Consider the following 24227-nt stretch of genomic DNA (forward strand, 5'->3'; position numbering starts at 1 on the left):
CACCAATGCCGTATACCATTGCAGCAACACTTCGCTACTTTTAGATTCTATCCCTTCAGCTATAAATAGAGCGATTTCACTCACTCTGAGCACTATGGGTAGCCCAGCCTCCATTGATGTAGGCTCATGTTGATCAGTACCAGGAGAACGACTGAATAAGCAGGGATGCTGGACTCACCCACTTCAACTAGTGAAGTGAATCAAAGTCACTCCAGGCTCCTGACTTCCCAGTCTGTCCGGCTGTGTGTTTGCACAAGCCAAAGGCATGTTTCAAAAGGAAGTGGTGCGGGTTCAAGTCAGCTGCAATATCACCCGAGTGTAGGCACAAGAGTTAGGTTCAACTGGGTACCGAGTGGCTTTCCCTTATATCTTTCCCCTAACCCACAGTTGGCAAAAGGTTCAAAGCCAGTTGCAATCTTCTCACAATTCAGCCAAGTTTGTATGAATTTGGCTCCCTGACCTACTATTGTTCCCAAATCCCTCATTCCTCATTCACTGAGCTTGCTGGGAGACAGCACAAATCAACCATTGTGCGCAAAGCGAAAGGAATTAGGCTCTGGGAGCCCATAGGGGCTGGTGGTGAAGATCCTTTGCAACACTGATTTATGAAGATATCTTTGGAGGTTCCTGAGTACTTTCATTTCCACCAACATTCTTCCACCCTGTTCTCTAAAACATTGCGATGCGTCCTGCTATTCAAACCGGCAAACAAAAAAAAAGCAGCTCTGTAATGCAAGTGGCTCTGAAGGCCAACAAAGCACAGGAGGTAGACCTCTGCCCAGCCTCTCAGTCACCCTCAATCACCCTGGCAGGGAACACAATGCCGCCTTGTTTAAATTCACACAGCGCCTCAGACTCTCTCTCGCCTCCTTCTAAGAAAGACAAGGAACAATTTGCAGTGCAGCCCAGAATATTCATTGACCTTCATTTGTCTCCATAGCAACGAAGAATCTTGGTACAAGCTCACCGATGTGGAAGAGTATGAAGGGACTGACTGTCTGAATAGGGCTCTTTGATCTATCCGCAATTCACCCTACAATTTATTGTGAATTTATATATTACAATTAATAACCAGAATCTATTGCTGCTCCAACATGCTGCCAAGTAGTAGGATGTAGGTCAGGGTTGTCAATTCTCTCATTGTCTTGGAATCTTCAGGAAATTACAGTTTAATTCTGAGACTTTGCTGCAAACAAGAGGGGTGAAGACTAAAGTTTCTCTTTCATTTCTTTGAAATACTTTTTATCGATTTGTTGTAAATCATTGGGGGGGGGGGGGGAAGAATAACCATTTGACTGACCATCAACAATTATGCAATTGGATCATGAAGAGTCAGTCTATAGGCTTTCCTATCTGGCAATCAGTGGCAGGAGTGTGGGGCCCAACAGTCTGAGGGATTGTCAGTTCTGGTTGGCCATATCCCAGGAGGTTTCATCACCTGACCTCTGCACCCCGCCCCCCCCCCCCCCCCCCCCATTCTGTCATTGGTCATCCAATGTGACCATCCTTGCCGTGCACCACCTACCCAGCCAATAGGAAAACAAACAGACTCATTGTTACCTGATTGGGTGATTCTTGAATGTCAGCCAAACAGGATTGTATTTCCAATGTCCAAAGGAAATGAAGAATGAACTCACGAGATTTGTGAATGCTGAGTGGTTATCCCCCTGGAAACGCCTGGGCGCTCCTGGGAGATTGGCAACCCTAGCGGAAGGTCATGTGATGAACGCTCCCAGAATATGTCCAACCAGTGTTGGTGAGCTAAGGCAGAGCTGTGTCTGCAGACTCGCCTCAGCCAGGCAGATCTGCACAGTCACATTGAAAGACTGAGTGACCTCAGGCTGCCTTCAACGCCTCCTAGCTTAAGGTTTCAGAACTGCGAGGCCAAGTAGTTGTGAATGCGCCACCTTTCCCATTTGTCTCAGTCAGGCTTAACAGAGAGCGGGAGAAAATATGTAATGAATATAAGTGTTTTTTTTTAAATTGTATTTTATTCCCAACTTAGATGAAAAGTAACATCATATAAACAATTTGGGAAACAAACTTCCCAACACACGACTATGTAGGTTGTACAAATGTTTCCCCTTTTTTGCTCTCTGATATCCCAAATATTGCGACCAAAGGGTCCGGCTCAACCTCCTCCCCCACTATCCTTGTTAGCGCCGCAAACATTCCCGCCAGAATCTCTCCAATTTTTCACAGCCCCAGAACATGTGAGTGTGATTCGTTGGTCCCCGCCCACACTTCTCACACTCGTCTGCCACCCTCGAAATAACTCACTCATTCTTGCACGAGTCATATGTACGCTGTGTACGACCTTAAACTGTATCAAGCTCATCCTTGCGCATGAGGAGGTTGCATTTACCCTTCGTAGCGCCTCACTCCATACTCCCCAGTTTATCTCCCCTCCCAGCTCCCCTTCCCACTTCTCCCCAATATTCACCACCCGCTTACCTCCCTGTTCTCTCAGCCACCTGTATATGTCTCCAATCTTGCCCTCCCCTTCCACATCCGGAACCAGCAAGGTGTACCTCAGCAACCTGCAGGTACCTAAACTCACTTCCTCTCAGGAGCTCTACCCTCTCTTTCAATTCATCTATACTGACAAACCTTCCAGGTACAAACCCCTCACCTTAACCAGCCACACTTCTTTCCACTTCCTATATGTGCCATCTATATCCCCCCCGACACAAAACTATGGTTTTCACACAACGGCACTAACACCGACATCCCCTCTGTCCGAAAGTGCCTCCTCAGCTGGTTCCAGACCTTCACTGTGGACTACATCACTGGGCTCCCTGAGTATCCTCTCGGCACCATTGATGAATGAAAGTGTTGACTGTCGATCAGTGGTAGAACTCTCACCCCTGAGTCTGAAGGTTAGGGTTTGTAGTCCCTCAGCAGAGGCTTGACCACAAAATCTAGGCTGACACTCAGGGGCAGTGCTGAAGGGCACAGCATGGTCTGAGGTGCTGTCTGAGATCTTTCCAATGAGGTAATAAAGTGAGGGCCCCACTGTCCTGTAAACGATTCCATCGCACTATTCAAAGAAGAGAAGGGAGCTATCTCAGGAGGTTATCCCCACTGCCAATATTTATCCCCTCAACTCACATTGCCAAAACAGATTGTCTGGTCCATTATCACATTGCTACATGTGATAGTTTGTTGTGTACAAATTGGCTGCCACTTATTCTACATTCTACAACAGTGACTACACTTCAAAGGTATTCATTTGCTATTACAGTGGTTTGGGACATTGAGAGTTCGTGAAAGATGATAAAGACAAGTTTTTTTCTTAAAAAATAATAAAAGGCTTGCTTTTACTTGTGAGTCTTCACTCCCTGCTCTCTTTTTTTTTTCAAGAGGGTGTCCTTCTGCCATTCAGTACAATGGGTGATAGTCACTCTCTAGTCACCTTGCCCACTGTTAATGTGTGAACCACGACAATGTCATCAGTTTATCTAATGGAGGGGAAATGGTGTGCAGAGTCTGACACTGCTGTGGTATTATCATATCTGTGAGAACTGCAAGGGTAATGAAATGTCTAGAATAGCCACTAGAGGGAACGACAGCTACAAGTATATAAGGCATTGAAGCTAAGCCTTGTGGGATAGAATAGAGCAGGAGTTAGCTAGAGACAGACAGAAGTAAAGATAGTGTGAGTAAGAGCAGATCATAATTTATAACAGGATAAAGATTAATTGTAGATGAGTGTAGTTTATATGTTAATCATTAACTGTATTATTTAGGAGTTTGTGTTGAATACAAATTAGTAGCGTTAATAAATTTATAGCTTTGTCAAGTTAAAGCTATTTTGTGGTCTTTGTGAACACTACGCCAACCATCCTGAAATAAGCAACACAAAGAACACCACAACTGCCCCTACTCTCAGTGAACCTTTTAGAAGAGGGTGCTTTGCACTAATCGAGCGCAGGACACCCGACTGATCCTTTTACAGTGACCTAGTTGTGATGAAGCCAGTGCTGAGCATAGCCCAGCCTAGAATCATAACCTCGTATGGCGACTGCTCGGCCCAAGACCGTAAGAAACTACAGAGAGTCGTGAACACAGCCCTGTCCAGCACGCAAAACCGCCTCCCATCCATTGATTCTGTCTACACCTCCCGCTGCCTTTGAAAAGCGGGCAGCATAATCAAAGACCCCTCCCATCCGGGTTATTCTTTCTTCCAACCTCTTCCATTGGGCAAGAGATACAAAAGTCTGAGAACACGCACCAAGCTATTACCAGACCCCTGAATGATCCTTATGGACTGAACTGATCTCTTCACACAACTTCTCTACTGAGTAGTACTACACTCTGTATGCTTCACCCCATGCCTGTGTTTACATTGTGTATTTACCATATGTCCTATGTTTTTTGATGTATTGAACTATCTGTCTGGAGTGTACTTAGAACAATACCTCGGTACACATGACAATAAATCAAATCCAATCGAAACCTGGATTCTGTAACTTCAGAGCCATGTATCACTAGTGAATCTTTTTAAAAAAATTTAGAGTACCCAATTCATTTTTTCCAATTAAGGGGCAATTTAGCGTGTTCAATCCACCTACATTGCACAGCTTTTGGGATGTGGGGGCGAAACCCACACAAACACGGGGAGAATGTGCAAACTCCACACGGACAGTGACCCAGAGCCAGGATCGAACCTGGGACCTCGGCGACGTGAGACTGAAGTGCTACCACTGCGCCACCGTGCTGCCCTATCGCGAGTGAATCTAACTGAGCTTTAGAAGGAGTTGACTGTAAACTCCTGAAATGCACTGTGGATCCGGGTTGACTAACCGTTTTGTGTGAGGGGGGTAACTTTTCAGTTTTTTTCTCACTCAAGGGGCCGAAGAACAAATTTTGGAAAGATAAGATTTGACATAATATGAAACAGGAATTAAAAAAAAAAAATCAAAGCAATAAATTGATAATTTTTAAAAAAGTGTCAATAAGAAATTACCTTTAAAAAGTGCCAAGGAGCAGAGCTAACCAATGAAACCAATTTTGCATTTTTGCTTAAGAAGCAGAGCTAGAGAGACAGACAGACAAGGCCCCAAATCCTGGTCACCGGGGAAGGGAGTGATGACCACGTGCGAGCTATGGAGTTGGGTTTAACTACCACTGAACTTGCATTGATCTTTGGTGGCTCACACGTCAAGCTGAGCTCGGTGGAATTCGTATGAAAGTGGGGTGTGGAAGGGGGCAGCCTGTGTTTTCCTCTTCTCACTGATTGGATAGGAGTATGGGGAGGGAGGGGAGGAAGGAAAGCGGGGGGAAGGGGGCCGGAGGTGATGTTTGCCCGGCTCACTCCCAGGGTGAGATTCTCCGACCCCCTGCCGGGTCGGAGAATTGCCGGGGCTGGCGTGAATCCCGCCCCCGCCGGTTGCCGAATTCTCCGGCACCGGAGATTCGGCAGGGGCGGGAATCGCGCCGCGCCGGTTGGCGGGCACCCCCCGGAGATTCTCCGGCCCGGATGGGCCGAAGTCCCGCTGCTAGAATGCCTGTCCCGCCAGCGTGGATTAAACCACCTCTCTTACCGGCGGGACACGGAGGCGCGGGCGGGCTCCAGGGTCCTGGGGGGGGCACGGGGCGATCTGGCCCCGGAAGGTGCCCCCACGGTGGCCTGGCCCGCGATCGGGGCCCACCGATCCGCGGGCAGGCCTGTGCCGTGGGGGCACTCTTTTCCTTCCGCCTTCGCCATGGTCTCCACCGCATGCGCCGCCCGGCAATGTCATTTGCGTGCCAGCTGGCGGGGCACCAAAGGCCTTTCCCGCCAGCTGGCGGGGCGGAAATCAGTCTGGCATGGGCCTAGCCCCTCAAGGTTAGGGCTCGGCCGCTCAGGATGCGGAGGGTTCTACACCTTTGAGGCGGCGCGATGCCAGACTGATTTGCGCCGTTTTTGGCGCCGGTCGGCGGACATCGCGCCGATTACAGAGAATTTCGCCCTCCAGTCTCCGGATTCTCACAGTAACATACACTCTCTCACAGACAAATAAATGGACTTACACACAGACTCACACACACACAGACTCACGAACAAACACATTCACATAGACACACAACTAATAAAGGCTCATATACTTGCACTCACAGACTTCCGGTTGCGGCTATGCCTAGGTAGGTCGCACGTTCGGCAGCTCCCGCCGGGAACGGACTTTTGGACTCTCTAGAGGGGCCCCAACGGCAATTGTTCGACGGCTTTCAGTGTGGGAAGGTGACAGCAAGGTCCCCCCGACATTATATGGATTGGACCAGGAGTGGAGCGGTGAAAAAAGTGATCTTGGGGCAGCGGAAAGTGCGAGGGAGGAAAAGCAAGATGGCGACGGGTGGAGACCCAGCAGCGTGGGCGCAGTGGGCGCAGGAGCAGCAGGAGTTTCTTAAACGTTGCTTTGAGGAGCTGAAGACAGAAATGCTGGCGCCAATAAAGGTGGCGATTGAGAAGCTTGTGGAGACCCAGAAGGCCCAAGGAGCGGCGATCCGGGAGGTGCGGCAAAAAGCCTCGGAGAACGAGGATGAGATCTTGGGCCTGGCGGTGAAGGCAGAGGCGCACAAGGCGCTGCACAAGAGGTGGGTGGAAAAATTCGAGGACCTGGAGAATAGGTCGAGGAGGAAGAATCTTCGGATTCTGGGTCTCCCTGAAGGAGTGGAGGGGCCCGATGCCGGGGCATATATGAGCACGATGCTCAATTCGCTGATGGGCGCGGGAGCTTTCCCGAGGCCCCTGGAGCTGGATGGGGCTCATCGGGTCCTGGCAAGGAGACCCAAGGCCAACGAGCCGCCAAGGGCTGTAGTGGTGAGGTTCCACCGCTTTATGGACAGAGAGTGTGTTTACGCAGAGGGTAGTGGGTGCCTGGAACTCACTACCGGAGGAGGTAGTGGAGGCAGGGACGATAGGGACATTTAAGGGGCATCTTGACAAATATATGAATAGGATGGGAATAGAAGGATACGGACCCAGGAAGTGTAGAAGATTGTAGTTTAGTCGGGCAGTATGGTCGGCACGGGCTTGGAGGGCCGAAGGGCCTGTTCCTGTGCTGTACATTTCTTTGTTCTTTGTTCTTTGAGGTGGGTGTTGCCCCCAATTCGGCTGATAACCTGGAATGTGAGGGGCCTGAACGGGCCGGTCAAGAGGGCCCGGGTGTTCGCGCACTTAAAGGGACTGAAAGCAGACGTGGTTATGCTCCAGGAGACACATTTGAAGGTGGCAGATCAGGTTAGGCTGAGAAAGGGATAGATAGGGCAGGTCTTCCATTCAGGGCTGGATGCGAAGAACAGAGAGGTTGCAATACTGGTGGGGAAGCGGGTGTCGTTTGAGGCAATGAATATTGTAGTGGATAATGGAGGTCGATATGTGATGGTGAGCGGTAGGTTGCAGGGGGTGCGGGTGGTGCTGGTGAACGTATATGCTCCGAATTGGGATGATGCCGGATTTATGAAACGCATGCTGGGTCGGATTCCGGATCTGGAGGTAGGAAGCTTGATAATGGGGGGGACGGGGGGACGGGGGGGGGGGGGGGGACGACTTCAACACGGTGCTGGACGGGGGGGGGGGGACTTCAACACGGTGCTGGACCCTGCACTGGACCGCTCTAGGTCCAAGACGGGTAAGAGGCCGGCTGCGGCCAAGGTGTTCAGGGGGTTTATGGACCAGATGGGGGGAGTGGATCCATGGAGGTTTGTCAGGCCGCTGGCCAGGGAATTTTCCTTCTTTTCCCACGTCCATAGAGCCTACTCCCGGATAGATTTTTTCATTTTGAGTCGGGCGCTAATCTCGAAAGTGGAGGGAATGGAATATTCGGCCATAGCCATCTCAGACCACGCCCCGCATTGGGTGGAGCTGGAGTTGGGGGAGGAGAGGGACCAGTGCCCGCTGTGGTGCCTCGATGTGGGACTGTTGCCGGATGAGGGGGTGTGCAGGCGGGTGCGGGGGTGTATTGAAAGATACTTGGAGGCCAACGACAACAGGGAGGTGCAGTGGGGGTAGTCTGGGAGGCGTTGAAGGTGGTGGTCAGAGGAGAGTTAATCTCCATTAGGGCCCACAGGGAGAAGAGAGAGGGGAGGGAGAGGGAGAGGTCGGTGGGGGAAATTTTAAGGGTGGACAGGAGGTATGCAGAGGCCCCCGAGGAGGGGCTACTCAGGGAGCGACGGAACCTCCAGGCAGAGTTCGACCTGTTGACCACAGGGAAAGCAGAGGCACAGTGGAGGAAAGCGCAGGGGGTGACGTATGAGTATGGGGAGAAAGCGAGTCGGATGCTGGCACACCAGCTTCGTAAGAGGGAGGCAGCGAGGGAGATTGGTGGAGTTAAGGATAGAGGGGGGAAGACGGTGCGGAGTGCGGTGAGAATAAACGAGGTATTTAGGGACTTCTATGGGGATCTGAACAGGTCTGAGCCCCCAGCGGGGGAGGAGGGGATGCGACGATTCTTAGATCAGCTGAGGTTCCCGAGGGTGGAGGAGGAGGAGGTGGCTGGTTTGGGGGTGCCGATTGGGCTGGAGGAGCTGGTTAAAGGATTGGGGACCATGCAGGCGGGGAAGGCCCCGGGGCCGGATGGGTTCCCGGTTGAATTCTACAGGAAATATGTGGACCTGTTGGGCCCGTTGCTAGTGAGGACTTTCAATAAGGCGAGGGCGGGGGGGACTTTGCCCCCGACAATGTCTAGGGCGCTGATCTCTTTGATCCTGAAGCGGGACAAGGATCCACTGCAATGTGGGTCGTATAGACCGATCTCGCTCCTCAGTGTTGATGCTAAGTTGCTGGGAAAGGTGCTGGCTACGAGAATTGAGGACTGCGTCCCAGGGGTGATTCATGAGGACCAGATGGGATTTGTGAAGGGTAGGCAGCTAAACACTAATGTGCGGAGGCTCCTCAATGTGATTATGATGCCCTCGGTGGAGGGGGAAGCTGAGGTAGTGGCAGCTATGGACACGGAGAAGGCCTTTGATCGGGTGGAGTGGGAGTATCCTTGAGAAGTGTTGCGGAGGTTTGGGTTCACGGAGGGGTTCATCAGCTGGGTCAGGCTGCTATATAGAGCCCCGGTGTCGAGTGTGGCTACGAATCGGCGGAGGTCGGAGTACTTTCGGCAGTCCCCCTTGTTGTTTGCACTGGCAATTGAGCCTCTGGTCATGGCACTAAGTGAGTCCAGGAAATGGAGGGGACTGGTCCGGGGGGGAGAGGAACACCGGGTGTCGTTGTATGCTGACGACCTGTTGCTGTATGTGGCAGATCCAGTGGAGGGGATGGCTGAGGTCATGCGGATGCTAAGGGAGTTTGGGGACTTTTTGGGGTATAAACTCAACATAGGGAAGAGTGAGCTCTTTGTGGTGCATTCAGGGGACCAGGGAAGGGGGATAGACGAGCTACCGCTGAAGAGGACGGAAAGGAGCTTTCAGTACCTAGGGATCCAAGTAGCTAGGAGTTGGGGGCCCTGCACAAGCTCAATTTGACGTGGTTGGTGGAGCAGCTGGAGGAGGATTTTAAAAGATGGGATGTGCTGCCACTCTCGCTAGCGGGTAGGGTGTAGTCGGTCAAAATGACGGTCCTCCGGAGGTCTCTCTTTGTGTTCCAGTGCCTTCCCATTATGATCCCCAAGGCCTTTTTCAAACGGGTCAGTAGGAGCATCATGGGTTTTGTGTGGGCGAATAAGACCCCGAGGGTGAAGAGAGTGTTTCTGGAGCGTAGCAGGGACAGACGGAGGGGGGCTGGCGCTGCCGTATTTGTGCGGCTATTATTGGGCAGCCAATGTGGCGATGATCCGTAAGTGGGTAATGGAGGGAGAGGGGGCGGCGTGGAAGAGGTTAGAGATGGCGTCCTGTGTGGGCACGAGCCTGAGGGCACTGGCGACGGCACTGCTGCCGCTCTCGCCGACAAGGTACACCACGAGTGCGGTGGTGGCGGCGACGTTGAAGATTGGGGGGCAGTGGAGGCGACACAGGGGCGAGGTGGGAGCCTCGGTTTGGTCCCCGATTTGGGAGAATCATCGGTTCGTCCCGGGAAGGATGGATGGGGGGTTTTGGAGCTGGCATCGGGCAGGGATTAGAAGAATGGGGGACCTGTTCATCGATGGGACGTTTGCGAGCCTAGGGGCGCTGGAGGAGAAGTTTGGGTTACCCCCAGGAAACGCTTTCAGGTACATGCAAGTGAGCGCGTTTGTGAGGCGGCAGGTGAGGGAATTCCCGCTGCTCCCGGCACAGGGGATTCAGGACAGGGTGATCTCGGGTGTATGGGTTGGAGAAGGCAAAGTTTCGGCGATTTACCAGGAGCTGAAGGAAGAGGAGGAGGCCTCGGTGGAGGAGTTAAAGGGCAAGTGGGAGGAGGAGCTTGGGGAGGAGATAGAAGAGGGTCTGTGGGTTAATTCTTCCTCCTCTTGTGCCAGGCTCAGCCTAATACAGTTCAAAGTTACTCACAGAGCACATATGACAGGGACGAGGTTGAGTAGGTTATTTGGGGTGGAGGACAGATGTGGGAGGTGCTCGGGAAGCCCGGCGGATCACGTCCATATATTCTGGTCGTGCCCGGCACTGGATGGGTTTTGGAGGGGTTTTGCGAGGACTATGTCCAAGGTAGTGAAAGCCCGGGTCAAGCCGAGCTGGGGATTGGCATTATTCGGAGTAGTGGACTAACCGGGTGTGCAGGAGGCGAAAGAGGCTGGTATTCTGGCCTTTGCGTCCCTGGTAGCCCAGCGGAGGATTTTGGTATTATGGAAAGATGCGAAGCCCCCTTGTGTGGAAGCTTGGATCAATGACATGGCAGGGTTCATCAAGCTGGAGAGGATAAAGTTTGCCTTGCGAGGGTCTGTGCAGGGGTTCCTCAGGCGGTGGCAACCGTTCCTAGACTATCTCGCGGAGCGTTAGGAGGAGGTCAGCAGCAGCAGCAGCCCAAGGGCGGGGGGGGGGTTCTTTTGGGGGGGCGTTTCGGTGGGTGGGGGGGCATCCCTATTCGTGTTTTTAAATGTCATATGGGGGTTATTGTATATGGGGGAAATCCAATGTATAATTTCTGATTGTTGTGTTCTTGTTTCTGTTTCTTTCTTTTTGTTGGGGGAGGGGGGGGTTGTTGAAAATCTGTTGGAAAATTTTAATAAATATATATTTTTTAAATACTTGCACTCACATCCAGACTCACTCACACACACCACATATTCACACACACACAGACTCACACACGCACACAAACGCACACACACACACACAGACTCAGGCGCAGACTCACTCACTCACTCACTCCACCCCCCCCCCCCCCCCCCGCCCCCAGGCCCGCCCAGGCCCAGGAAATGTCTCTTCCACTCACCTGTATTTTGAACAGTGAATCCACAGGCTGGATAAAGAGACATTGCAGGCTGAATTGTGACTGTGAACCGTCTATTGGACAACACTGGTGTAGACACTTTTACTCATTAGTGTTATAAATATTAGCCCTAGTTAGAGTCTTTGCCTATAAAGCACCGAAAAGGGTTGTACGGTTTATTTGTACAACAATGTACTTTGACATAACACCAGGGATACTGTGTGGTGTGGAGAATGTAGAAGAGGTGCTGAGAGACCCATTTCTCAGAACCTCACCATTCCAACACCAAAATAGATACTGACGCAATTGTGTCAACTCTCAGTCTCCAGTTAGGCAGATTGTACAAGTAGTGTATTTGCTTGTATTTAATGTCGCCAACAGTTTACCTTTTTTATCCGTAGGTGTCGACTCTTCCCAGAATGGGTCAGGCATCCACCCTTCGCTCAATGTCAGGACCTTATGCTGATGCGTACGACATTCCACCGGGCCATGTTCCTGGAATCCATAGCAGTCAGGTAATGTAAAAAATCCTACATGGACAATGTAACATTACATTGGATATACGGCCCAAAACAGGCTATTCATTCCAACTGGTCCATGCGTGTGTTTATGCTCCACTTGAGCTATAGAATCTCTAAAGTGCAGAAGGAGGGCATTCGGCCCATCAAGCCTGCACCAACCCTCCGAAGGAGCTCTCTACCTAGGCCCACTCCCTCACCCTATCCTTTGAGCCTTCTCCCATCTTTCCATCCTAACCCAATATTTCCTTCTCTCTCATATGCGTGTCTAGCTCCCCCTTAAATATATCTGGAATATTCACTTCAAACACTCCCTAAGGTAGGGCGGCACGTGGTGCAGTGGTTAGCACTGGGACTACGCCGCTGAGGACCCAGGTTCGAATCCCAGCCCTGGGTCACTGTCTGTGTGGAGTTTGCACATCCTTCCCGTGTCTGCGTGGGCTTCACCTCCACAACCCAAAAGATGTGCAGGGTAGGTGGTTTGGTCATGCTAAATTGCCCCTTAAAAAAAAAATTGGGTACACTAAATTTAAATAAATAAAAAAACACTCCCTGTGGCAATGAGTTCCACATTTGCACCACTGTTTGGATGAAGAAGTTTCTTCTGAATTCCCTGTTGGATTTCTCGGTGACTATTGTGTATTTATTTATTTAAAATAAATTTAGAGTACTCAATTCTTTTTTTCCCAATTAAGGGGCAATTTAGTGTGGCCAATCCACCTAACCTGCACATCTTTTGGGTTGTGGGGGTGAGACCCACACGGACACGGAGATAATGTGCAAACTCCACACAGACAGTGACCCGGGCCAGGGTCAAACCCGGGTCCTCAGCGCCGTGAGGCATCAGTGCTAACCACTGCGCCACCATGCCGCACTTGACTATTGTGTATTGATGCCCTCTAGATATGCTCTTCCCCACAGGAGGAAACATCCTCTCCGTACCCTTCTATCGGCATGGTAGCACAGTGGCTAGCGCCAGGGACCTAGGTTCGATTCCTGACTTGGGTCACTGTCTGTGCAGAGTCTGTACGTTCTCCCCATGTCTGCGTAGGTTTCCTCCGGGTGCTCCGGTTTCCTCCCACAAGTCCCGAAAGACGTACTTGTTAGGTGAATTGAACATTCTAAATTCTCCCTCAGTGTACCCGAACAGGCGTCATAATGTGACGCCTGGGGGATTTTCACAATTACTTCATCACAGTGTTAATGTAAGCCTACTTGTGACACTAATAAAGGTTATTATTTTCAAAACCTTTCATCATTTTAATGACCTCGATTAGGTCACCCAATCAGCCGGCTTTGTTCAAGAGAAATGAAACCCAGCCTGTCAATTCTTTCATGACAGGTACATCCACACATATCTGATATTCTGATTGAATTTAAGGTGAGATACCTTAGATACACAGACTGGGCTAAATATTTTAGACAGTAAGAGCGTGCATGAACTTAATGGTTGTGACTCAGAATGACAAATCAGAAGATGTCCAACCCACAGCCGATCCTCGATTGTTCTTCTGAAGGCGCTGACATTTGCTGCGTTTGGATCTATAGGTTGTCACCAATCTCTTATCCAATGCCCAAATGACCATTCTTTAGACCTGAGCTTTCACCAGGAGTTTGACTGTGGCAACATCACAGTGGACTCCAATCTTGCTCGTTCCTGTGCAGTTGAATACCTTCACTCACCGTCAGTCTGAAGAATGTTTTTATTTGCTCTCTGGTCTAGTCGGATTGCATATGGGGAAAATTCTGCAGTGCCCACGTGAATGATCCCTGCAACGGTTGCGAGGGAGAGAGTGAGACCTTGACTTGGGATTGGGATTGAATTGGGAAACAGACCACACCCAGTATAGCACAGGGAGATTCTAAGTCCAGTTATAGGGTGAACATCAGCAACTTTTGAACTACTGCTAGCAGCAAATAGGATATCGGAGCATAGCAAGAACAAAGACACAATTGATGAACGACTTGTTTGAGGAGCAGAGTTAAATTTATGGAAATCTCTTCCAATTACCCTTTGAATCTGCATCTTATTACTTCTGATCTCAGTGCTCACCCGCGAGCCCAGACAATTATGCACATTTTTGAACTCGACATTTCTCAAACTTTGGCTTCAGTCAGTTATTGGCAGTGGTTTTTGTGTTGGTCAGAGGGCAGCGTCCCCAGATTTTCACAAGAAGGAGGCCCAAATCCGTTCCTGCGTGGAGAATGGAGAACAGGAGCCACGAGGCTTCATGGGAAATGAGGGTCAAAGGAGGACAGCCACCTTGGAGGTGGCCTCCGGGAGGGTCAGCTCATGACCTGATCACTCAGTGCACAGTGTGGGGAAGGAAAGAAGCTTAGAAAAGATGCAGAACATAGGAAATCTCCTTCCACCGACTGACTGCTCCAGCCTCTCGGTCAGAAGGTGATAGGTTCAAGTCCCACCAACAACTGTTATTACGTTACTTTATAAAGAATGGGCTGAGGTGGGAAAATCCAGGACAGGGGAAGGTAACCAAGGGAATTAGGACGAGGTGACTCGTGGGGTGATAATGGTGTAACTCAGGGCGACAGCAGGGGAAAGGGGAAGCTTGGAAAGCGGGGTAACTGAGGGTGGGTGGGCAATTGAGGGAAGGGAGCAGAGTAACCGAGGGCTCAGGAAAGAGGTAAATGAGGGCAGGAGAGAGGAGTAATTGAAGATGAAGGAGGGGGGGACAACTGAGGGTGGAGTGGTAATCCCTCCACCACTGACACACAATGGCAGCCGTGTGTACCATCTACAAGATGCACTACAGGAACTCACCAAGACTCCTCAGCCAGCAGGATAATCCAGGGAACTACAGGCCGGTGAGCCTTACTTCAGTGGTAGGGAAATTACTGGAGAGAATTCTTCGAGACAGGATCTACTCCCATTTGGAAGCAAATGGACGTATTAGTGAGAGGCAGCATGGTTTTGTGAAGGGGAGGTCGTGTCTCACTAACTTGATAGAGTTTTTCGAGGAGGTCACTAAGATGATTGATGCAGGTAGGGCAGTGGATGTTGTCTATATGGACTTCAGTAAGGCCTTTGACAAGGTCCCTCATGGTAGACTAGTACAAAAGGTGAAGTCACACGGGATCAGGGGTGAGCTGGCAAGGTGGATACAGAACTGGCTAGGTCATAGAAGGCAGAGAGTAGCAATGGAAGGATGCTTTTCTAATTGGAGGGCTGTGACCAGTGGTGTTCCACAGGGATCAGTGCTGGGACCTTTGCTCTTTGTAGTATATATAAATGATTTGGAGGAAAATGTAACTGGTCTGATTAGTAAGTTTGCAGACGACACAAAGGTTGGTGGAATTGCGGAAAGCGATGAGGACTGACAGAAGATACAGCAGGATTTAGATTGTTTGGAGACTTGGGCGGAGAGATGGCAGATGGAGTTTAATCCGGACAAATGTGAGGTAATGCATTTTGGAAGGTCTTATGCAGGTAGGGAATATACAGTGAATGGTAGAACCCTCAAGAGTATTGAAAGTCAAAGAGATCTAGGAGTACAGGTCCACAGGTCATTGAAAAGGGCAACACAGGTGGAGAAGGTAGTCAAGAAGGCATACGGCATGCTTGCCTTCATTGGCCGGGGCATTGAGTATAAGAATTGGCAAGTCATGTTGCAGCTGTATAGGACCTTAGTGAGGCCACACTTGGAGTATAGTGTTCAATTCTGGTCGCCACACTACCAGAAGGATGTGGAGGCTTTAGAGAGGGTGCAGAAGAGATTTACCAGAATGTTGCCTGGTATGGAGGGCATTAGCTATGAGGAGCGGTTGAATAAACTCGGTTTGTTCTCACTGGAACGAAGGAGGTTGAGGGGAGACCTGATAGAGGTCTACAAAATTATGAGGGGCATAGACAGAGTGGATAGTCAGAGGCTTTTCCCCAGGGTAGAGGGGTGAATTACTAGGGGGCATAGGTTTAAGGTGAGAGGGGCAAGGTTTAGAGTAGATGTACGAGGCAAGTTTTTTACGCAGAGGGTAGTGGGTGCCTGGAACTCGCTACCGGAGGAGGTGGTGGAAGCAGGGACGATAGTGACATTTAAGGGGCATCTTGACAAATACATGAATAGGATGGGAATAGAGGGATACGGACCCAGGAAGTGTAGAAGATTGTAGTTTAGTCGGGCAGCATGGTCGGCACGGGCTTGGAGGGCCGAAGGGCCTGTTCCTGTGCTGTACATTTCTTTGTTCTTTGTTCTTTGTTCCAAACCCATGGCCATTACCATCTAGAAGGGCAAGGGCAGCAGATATCTGGGAACCCCACCACCTGGAAGTTCCCCTCCAAGTCACTCACCATCCTGACTTGGAAATATGTCGCTGTTCCTTCACTGTCGCTGGGTCAAAATCCTGCAACTGCCTCCTATAATGAGGAAACATTTTTTCAAGTGGTTAGGATCTGGAATGCATTGTCTGAGAGTGTGGTGGAGGCAGGTTCAATCGAGGCATTCAAGAGGAAATTGGATTATTATCTGAAAAGGAAGAATATACAAGGCTACGGGGAGAAGGCGGGGGAGTTGAACTCGGTAAGTGGCTCAAAGGAGGGTCAGCGCAGACACAACTGGTCAAATGACCTCCTTGCTGTAACAATTCTGTAACTGTGTACTGCGCTTGGGGAACCTTCAGTCTCCAGGTTACTATCCAGTGCCCCCTGCTGGAAATGCATGTTTTGAATTCTGGACTTTGTGAATGCTCAGCGAGCACTCAGTCTCCAGGCACAAAGTAAATTACTCTTTATTCCTGATAGCTAAAAATCTTACCGGTTTGTATGTGAAAGATCTATTTTCACCATTTAGGTTTCGTAGGCGCTCTTGTCAAATGACAGCAATTAACAAATATATTTTCCACTAGAAGTTTGGCAGTCCTGGAACAGCACGGAAATATTCAATGTTCCAAACTGATGCCGAGAGGAGTCTAATCCAGCAGTTGTACGACATTCCATTGAGTTTCGAGAGGCCCAGAGCTAAATCCCAGCAGCAGGTAAAAAGAAAGGCTTGTATTTATATCCCATTCGACCAAGTCATTCAGAAAGAGTCCAAATTGCTTCATCTGCAAAGGAATAAAGATCTTTGCCACTTCCGGATGTCCAGAGGACGGTGGCGTCAATTGTAATCTGCGTTGTTTTGTCGGAAAGGTGGCAGTTTACACAGCAAGGTCCCACAGGCAGGATTCTGATAATAACCAGACTGTTTTAATAATGATGGTACAACACTGGGGAGAGCTCCCCTGCTCTTCTTTCAATAATGGCCATTGGATTGTTTACGCCCACTTGAGAGAGTGTCAGTGTGGCTGGGTTTTCCGCGTCAGCCAAAAGACCGCACCTCTGACAGTGCAACACTCCGTCAGTAATGTACCGAAGCATCAGGTTAAAAATCTCTGGAATGGGACTTGAGCCCATGGCATTCGGATTCAGAGGCCGAGTAATGCCAACAGAGCCAAGAAATTATTGTTGTTGCATAGCGCAAAAGTACAATACTGGGCAGCACCGTAGCACAGTGGTTAGCACTGTTATCTCACAGCGCCAGGGTCCCAGGTCCGATTCCCGGCTTGGGTCACTTGTTCTCCCCATGCCTGCGTGGGTTTCCTCCGGGTGCTCTGGTTTCCTCCCACAAGTCCCGAAAGACATGCTTGTTAGATGAATTGGACATTCTGAATTCTCCCTCAGCGTACCCGAACAGGTGCCGGAGTGAGGCAACTAGGGGCGTTTTACAGTAACTTCATTGCAGTGTTAAAGTAAGCCTACTTGTGAAAAGAGTTAACTTAATTGTTGTTGCTGGACAGTAGGTCTAAAAGTACTGGCTGCCTTCGCAAGGCTACGGAACAAGTGCTGGGGAATGAGAATAGAGTAAATAGGTGCTTGATGGCCAGCGCAGACACAATGGGCCAAAAGGCCACTTTTCATGCTCTAAACACTCTATGACTGGCACCTCACATTGGAGTTAGTGAGTATTTTCTCCTGAGGATTATTATTATTAGATATGATTTGGTCCTGACTGTGGCTATCAGAGTTGTCTTGCAACACGAGTCACTTGAGGATGACCATAAATGTGGAATCCTTGGTGATCTGGTTTCTCTCTCTAAGCTGGGAGAACTGAAGCCATTTACATCGCTCCCCAACTCTTAAGGGGATTGGTTAACTCAGCATGTGTTGGAGAGGATGGGACTCTGATCTTGGCCTGAATCACAGGATCATAGAATCTCTACAGTGAAAAAAGAGGCCATTCAGCCCACTGAGTCTGCACCGGCCCTCTGGAAGAGCACTCTACCTAGGCCCAATCCCTTGCCCTATCCCCTTAACCCCACCTAACACTAAGGGGCAATTTAGCATGACCAATCCACCTATCCTGCACATCGTTGGACTGCGGGAGGAAATGGAGCACCCGGAGGCCACATAGACACAGGGAGAGCGTGCAAACTCCACACAGTCACCCAAGGCCAGAATTGAACCTGGATGCCTGGCGCTGGGAGGCAGCAGTGCCAATCACTGTACCACCGTGCTGCCCCACTCAAACACTAGCCGGGAGAGTTCACTCATGGAGACCATTTCTAAAGATAATATGTTTGTTGGTTTTCTAGGTGTATGACATCCCTCCAAGTGTGTGCAGAGATGGGCCAATGAGAGACAGTACCTATGACATTCCGCCATCATATGGAAGGGAGCCTCAGGGAATATCGATCGGGTCCTACTGCACTCTGCCAATTCCACGCAAGCTCAGCTGGGATGAGACCAGAGCTTTGAAACAATCACTGTACGACGTGCCCACATCGAGGGACGAAGCTGCCTTCTCAAGGGAAGCCCTTTACGATGTTCCTCCCACCAAGGGTGGAGCTGTGGGCTTGGGTCTACCCAATCACAGCATGCTGCCGAGCAGACTGCATGATGGCAATGTGAGGCAGTCTCTGTACGACATCCCACCCTCACAGAATACCTCTTCATCCGGCCAATTGCTTTATGACATTCCCCCGTCACGCGAACACCCAGCCTCCAGCCAAGATAATCGTCTGTCGAAATTTTCAGAAATTTATGACATTCCGGTGAACATTCCCAAGCCCACTCTGGATCGGCCGGGCCCCACTCAGCAAAACATTTACGATCTGCCAAGGGTATCTCTACCAACCAAAGCAAAGAACCTGGGGGAGTCCGTGTACGATGTTCCGCCGCAAGTTTCCAGGGACGTCCAAACTACCCAGGAGAGGGCTGACATGTCCAGTGAGGAGCGTAGACAAAGTGTCGCACACACCACCTTGGCCAAGCCTCCAGTCCCTGCTGTGCCCTCGTCAGCCAAGGAAATAACATTGGACGTCGAACTGGCCATTGGGAGGTTGGTGCAGCTACAGCAGCAGGTAGCTAGCTCAGTAGCCAGCATAATGGTGTTTGTCAGCAGAACATGGAGGCTCCAGGATCATCTGGAAGAGAACCTCACTGAGATCCGCTCCACAGCAGCTAACGTCATGAAATGCCTGGGCACTTTCATGGACTTTGTACAGGGGGTGAAGGTTAATGCTACACGCCTGACGGACAGCAATCTCCAGAACCGGTTGTACAAGCAATTACAGATTTTGGAGGATTCGTACAAGATCATGGTGGAGACCACTCAAACGCTGAGTGGCTGTGACTGGTCCCTCAGTGTCCTGGTGGTGAGCAAACCCCAGGCAAGCCCTGATGACCTTGACCGCTTCGTCATGGTAACCAGGACCATCCCGGATGATGTTAAACGACTTGCATCCATAATAATTGCAAATGGGAAGCTTCTCTTCAACCAGGCCCAGAGGCAGGAAGGGCAGAGTCAGAAGCAAACCTTTTCAACATTGGACAAACAACGAGCCGTCAATAACATTCACTCCTGTCTTCAGAGAAAGGCCACTGGGATCATTATTAAACAGAAAGCTCCACTGCCCACACCGCCACGAAAAGAACATAATTCAAAACCAAGCAACCTGCTAATTGCCAAGCAAACACACATAGAAGACTGTGATTATGTCCAGTTACAGGTTAGTAAATCAACAGGAGATATAACAATTCCAGATAGAGGAAAGTGCCAGACCAACTGTACATTCTGCTCATTTAGCTCCACCTGCTGGTGAAGGGTAGACACCATACCAAACCGGCTGGAAAACCGGTGCCAACCACTCCAGCATCAACAGCCCCCGAAAGTGAGGAATTCTCCAAATTTCAGGGGGCTAGGTTGACGCCGGAATGGTTGGCGCCGCTCCAGCCACCGCCGCAGGGCCGGCACGAGTACGCGCATGCGCGGAACGGCCGGCGTGATCTCGCGCAGGCACGGATCGGCCAGCATATTTCCACGCATGCACGGGGGTTCTCTTCTCCATGCCAGCCCCGGGCAATATGGCGGAGCCCTACAGGGGCCCAGCGCGGAGAAAAGAAGGCCCACACGGAAACAGCCCGCCCGCAGGATCGGTAGGCCCCGATCGCGGGCCAGGCCACCGTGGCCCCCCCCACCCCCACCCCGGGGTCGGATGCCCCCCCCCCCCCCCCCAGGACCACCCCCGCACACTTACCTTCCGGGGCCCGCCGTGCGGGAGGTGAGTAATTCACGCCAGCGGGACTGGCCAAAACTGGAAGGCCACTCGGCCCATCGAGGCCCGTAGAATCGCCGGGGTGCCGCTGTCAACAGCCCCCGAATGGCGTGGCGGAAAACCAGCGCCGGAGAATAGGGCAGCTGTCGTCGGGGTGGGATTCACTCCTCCCCCCCTGGGGATTCTCCGACCCGGCGCAGGGTCGGAGGATCCTGGCCAAAATATCTGTTGGCACAATCTTCACACTCTCTCAGCGTTACCTTCAAATATTGGTACATCCCAAGGGTTCCTGTTTGAACTACACTGTAACTCCTACTCCGATTGACCAGGCATCATGAACAGTTTCCTGTGCCATCTCTCGACAGGCACTGTATCTGCTGCCACATTTGTGGTGCTCCCACTCCCATTGTTGTGCACCTGTCAGCCAATGCCAGTTCTGCTTTGTGCCCGCACGATTAGCAATGTTGCTCACTCAGAAATCCATTCAAGCATGCCCTCCGTGCTGCTGGTACCCTCCCTCTGCCAACCATCTCCTGAGCCACCCTCAATCCCTCACGTGTCTCCCCTGAGCCCTTGCTGTCAAGCTATCACTGCCCTCCCTCGAGTCGCCCTCTTCACTGACCCTTTCCAAACCCCTCACCAACCCTTGCCCAACCCCTCACCAACCCTTTCCCAACCCCTGACCAACCCTTTTCCAATCCCTCATCAACCCTTTCCCAACCCCTCACCAACCCTTTCCTAATCCCTCATCAACCCTTTCCAAACCCCTCACCAACCCTTTCCAAACCCCTCACCAACCCTTTCCAAACCCCTCACCAACCCTTTCCAAAACCCTCACCAACCCTTTCCCAATCCCTCACCAACCCTTTCCCAACCCCTCACCAACCCTTTCCCAACCCCTCACCAACTCTTTCCCAATCCCTCACCAACCCTTTCCAAACCCCTCACCAACCCTTTCCAAACCCCTCACCAACCCTTTCCAAAACCCTCACCAACCCTTGCCCAACCCCTCACCAACCCTTTTCCAATCCCTCATCAACCCTTTCCCAACCCCTCACCAACCCTTTCCCAACCCCTCACCAACCCTTTCCCAACCCCTCACCAACCCTTTCCCAATCCCTCACCAACCCTTTCCCAACCCCTCACCAACCCTTTCCCAACCCCTCACGAACCCTTTCCCAACCCCTCACCAACCCTTTCCCAATCCCTCACCAACCCTTTCCCAACCCCTCACCAACCCCTCACCAACCCTTTCCCAATCCCTCACCAACCCTTTCCAAACCCCTGACCAAGCCTTTACCATCCCTGACCAACCCTTTCCCAACCCCTCACCAACCCTTTCCAAATCCCTCACCGACGCTTTCCCAACCCCTCACCAACCCTTTCCCAATCCCTCATCAACCCTTTCCTAACCCCTCACCAACCCTTTCCTAATCCCTCACCAACTCTTTCCCAATCCCTCACCAACCCTTTCCAACCCCTCACCAACCCTTTCCCAACCCCTCACCAACCCTTTCCCAACCCCTCATCAACCCTTTCCTAACCCCTCACCAACCCTTTCCAACCCCTCACCAACCCTTTCCCATCCCTGGCCAACCCTTTCCAAACCCCTCACCAACCCTTTCCAAAACCCTCACCAACCCTTTCCCAATCCCTCACCAACCCTTTCCCAACCCCTCACCAACCCTTTCCCAACCCCTCACCAACTCTTTCCCAATCCCTCACCAACCCTTTCCAAACCCCTCACCAACCCTTTCCAAACCCCTCACCAACCCTTTCCAAAACCCTCACCAACCCTTGCCCAACCCCTCACCAACCCTTTTCCAATCCCTCATCAACCCTTTCCCAACCCCTCACCAACCCTTTCCCAACCCCTCACCAACCCTTTCCCAACCCCTCACCAACCCTTTCCCAATCCCTCACCAACCCTTTCCCAATCCCTCACCAACCCTTTCCCAACCCCTCACCAACCCTTTCCCAACCCCTCACCAACCCTTTCCCAACCCCTCACGAACCCTTTCCCAACCCCTCACCAACCCTTTCCCAATCCCTCACCAACCCTTTCCCAACCCCTCACCAACCCCTCACCAACCCTTTCCCAATCCCTCACCAACCCTTTCCAAACCCCTGACCAACCCTTTACCATCCCTGACCAACCCTTTCCCAACCCCTCACCAACCCTTTCCAAATCCCTCACCGACGCTTTCCCAACCCCTCACCAACCCTTTCCCAATCCCTCATCAACCCTTTCCTAACCCCTCACCAACCCTTTCCTAATCCCTCACCAACTCTTTCCTAATCCCTCACCAACCCTTTCCAACCCCTCACCAACCCTTTCCCAACCCCTCACCAACCCTTTCCCAACCCCTCACCAACCCTTTCCCAATCCCTCACCAACCCTTTCCAAACCCCTGACCAACCCTTTCCCATCCCTGGCCAACCCTTTCCCATCCCTGGCCAACCCTTTCCCAACCCCTCACCAACCCTTTCCCAATCCCTCACCAACCCTTTCCAAACCCCTGACCAACCCTTTCCCATCCCTGACCAACCCTTTCCCATCCCTGGCCAACCCTTTCCCAATCCCTCACCAACCCTTTCCAAACCCCTGACCAACCCTTTACCATCCCTGACCAACCCTTTCCCAACCCCTCACCAACCCTTTCCAAATCCCTCACCGACACTTTCCCAACCCCTCACCAACCCTTTCCCAACCCCTCACCAACCCTTTCCCAACCCCTCACCAACCCTTTCCCAATCCCTCACCAACCCTTTCCAAACCCCTGACCAACCCTTTCCCATCCCTGACCAACCCTTTCCCATCCCTGACCAACCCTTTCCCAACCCCTCACCAACCCTTTCCAAATCCCTCACCGATGCTTTCCCAACCGCTCACCAACCCTTTCCCAACCCCTCACCAACCCTTTCCCAACTCTCACCAACCCTTTCCAAATCCCTCACCGACCCTTTCCCAATCCTTCACCGACCATTTCCAAACCCCTCACCAATCCTTTTCAAATCCCTGACCAACCCTTTCCTAACCCTTTCCCAACTCCTTTCCCAACCCCTCACGAATCCTTTTCCAATCCCTCACCAACCCTTTCCCTTTCAAAGCTCTTCCTTGAGCCGCTCTTCCGTGAGCCTTCGCCATCCTCCCACAAACCCTCACTGCACTCCCCCGGGACGCCCTCCCTATAACCTTCACTGTCATCTCCCAACCCATCACCGTCTCTTTCCTGATCCCCTCCCCCGCTCCCCTGAGTACTTGCTGAGCAAGGTTCCTGTCTCTGTCCCTTGTCTCACAGTGATAGTGACCAGTTATTTCTGGCAGCCACAATAACACTACATCTCACTACACCCTGTCTTTCACATCGCAACCAGATTTTGCAAAATTCTCATGCAGAAAATTACATAGTGTAAGCACATGAGCATAATTGCAATCTGGCAAATAACATGTCTTTGTAAAGATTTTCCTGACCCTATTTGGTTTGCTTCTACTTTGGAACTCTGATCTATAGAGAACTCCATAAATCTATTTTAGTTCTTAAAAAAATATTTTATATTTTAATAATCAAAACTCTTCGATTGCTGGATTTGACAATACCACACCGCATGCAGGATGAGTACCCTCTGCTGATATGACATAACTAAGTACAACCAGTAAATATTCACACACTCCCAAGGGTCTCATTAAAATTTGGACCCATTGCCAGGGATCCATTTTTTCCCAATAACAGTCACATGCTTAAAAAAAGGCAACATTGGCTGGAAAGCACTTTGGGACATGCAGTGGTTATGAAAGGTGCTATATAAATGCAGGACCGTATTTTCTTCTTTAAATAGTGCCACATTCCCAGGGTCCCCTTTAATTG

The 24227-nt window shown here is 51.0% G+C and overlaps 1 protein-coding gene across 2 annotated transcripts in view; it reads left to right on the forward strand.

Annotated features, from left to right (window-relative positions):
* LOC140428290 (cas scaffolding protein family member 4-like) overlaps positions 1 to 24227 on the forward strand; it is a 132856-nt gene that overhangs the window by 95244 nt on the left and 13385 nt on the right. Inside the window, exons 3-5 of one of the 2 annotated variants that reach the window (XM_072514601.1) lie at positions 11695 to 11808; positions 16672 to 16800; positions 18397 to 19812. In XM_072514601.1, the coding sequence (XP_072370702.1) occupies positions 11695 to 11808; positions 16672 to 16800; positions 18397 to 19812 (1659 nt within the window). The remainder of the gene's footprint in view (positions 1 to 11694; positions 11809 to 16671; positions 16801 to 18396; positions 19813 to 24227) is intronic. The other variant, XM_072514602.1, reaches the window with a different exon arrangement.

The sequence above is a fragment of the Scyliorhinus torazame genome, chromosome 8 (assembly GCF_047496885.1).
Source record: "Scyliorhinus torazame isolate Kashiwa2021f chromosome 8, sScyTor2.1, whole genome shotgun sequence".
NCBI lineage: Eukaryota > Metazoa > Chordata > Chondrichthyes > Carcharhiniformes > Scyliorhinidae > Scyliorhinus > Scyliorhinus torazame.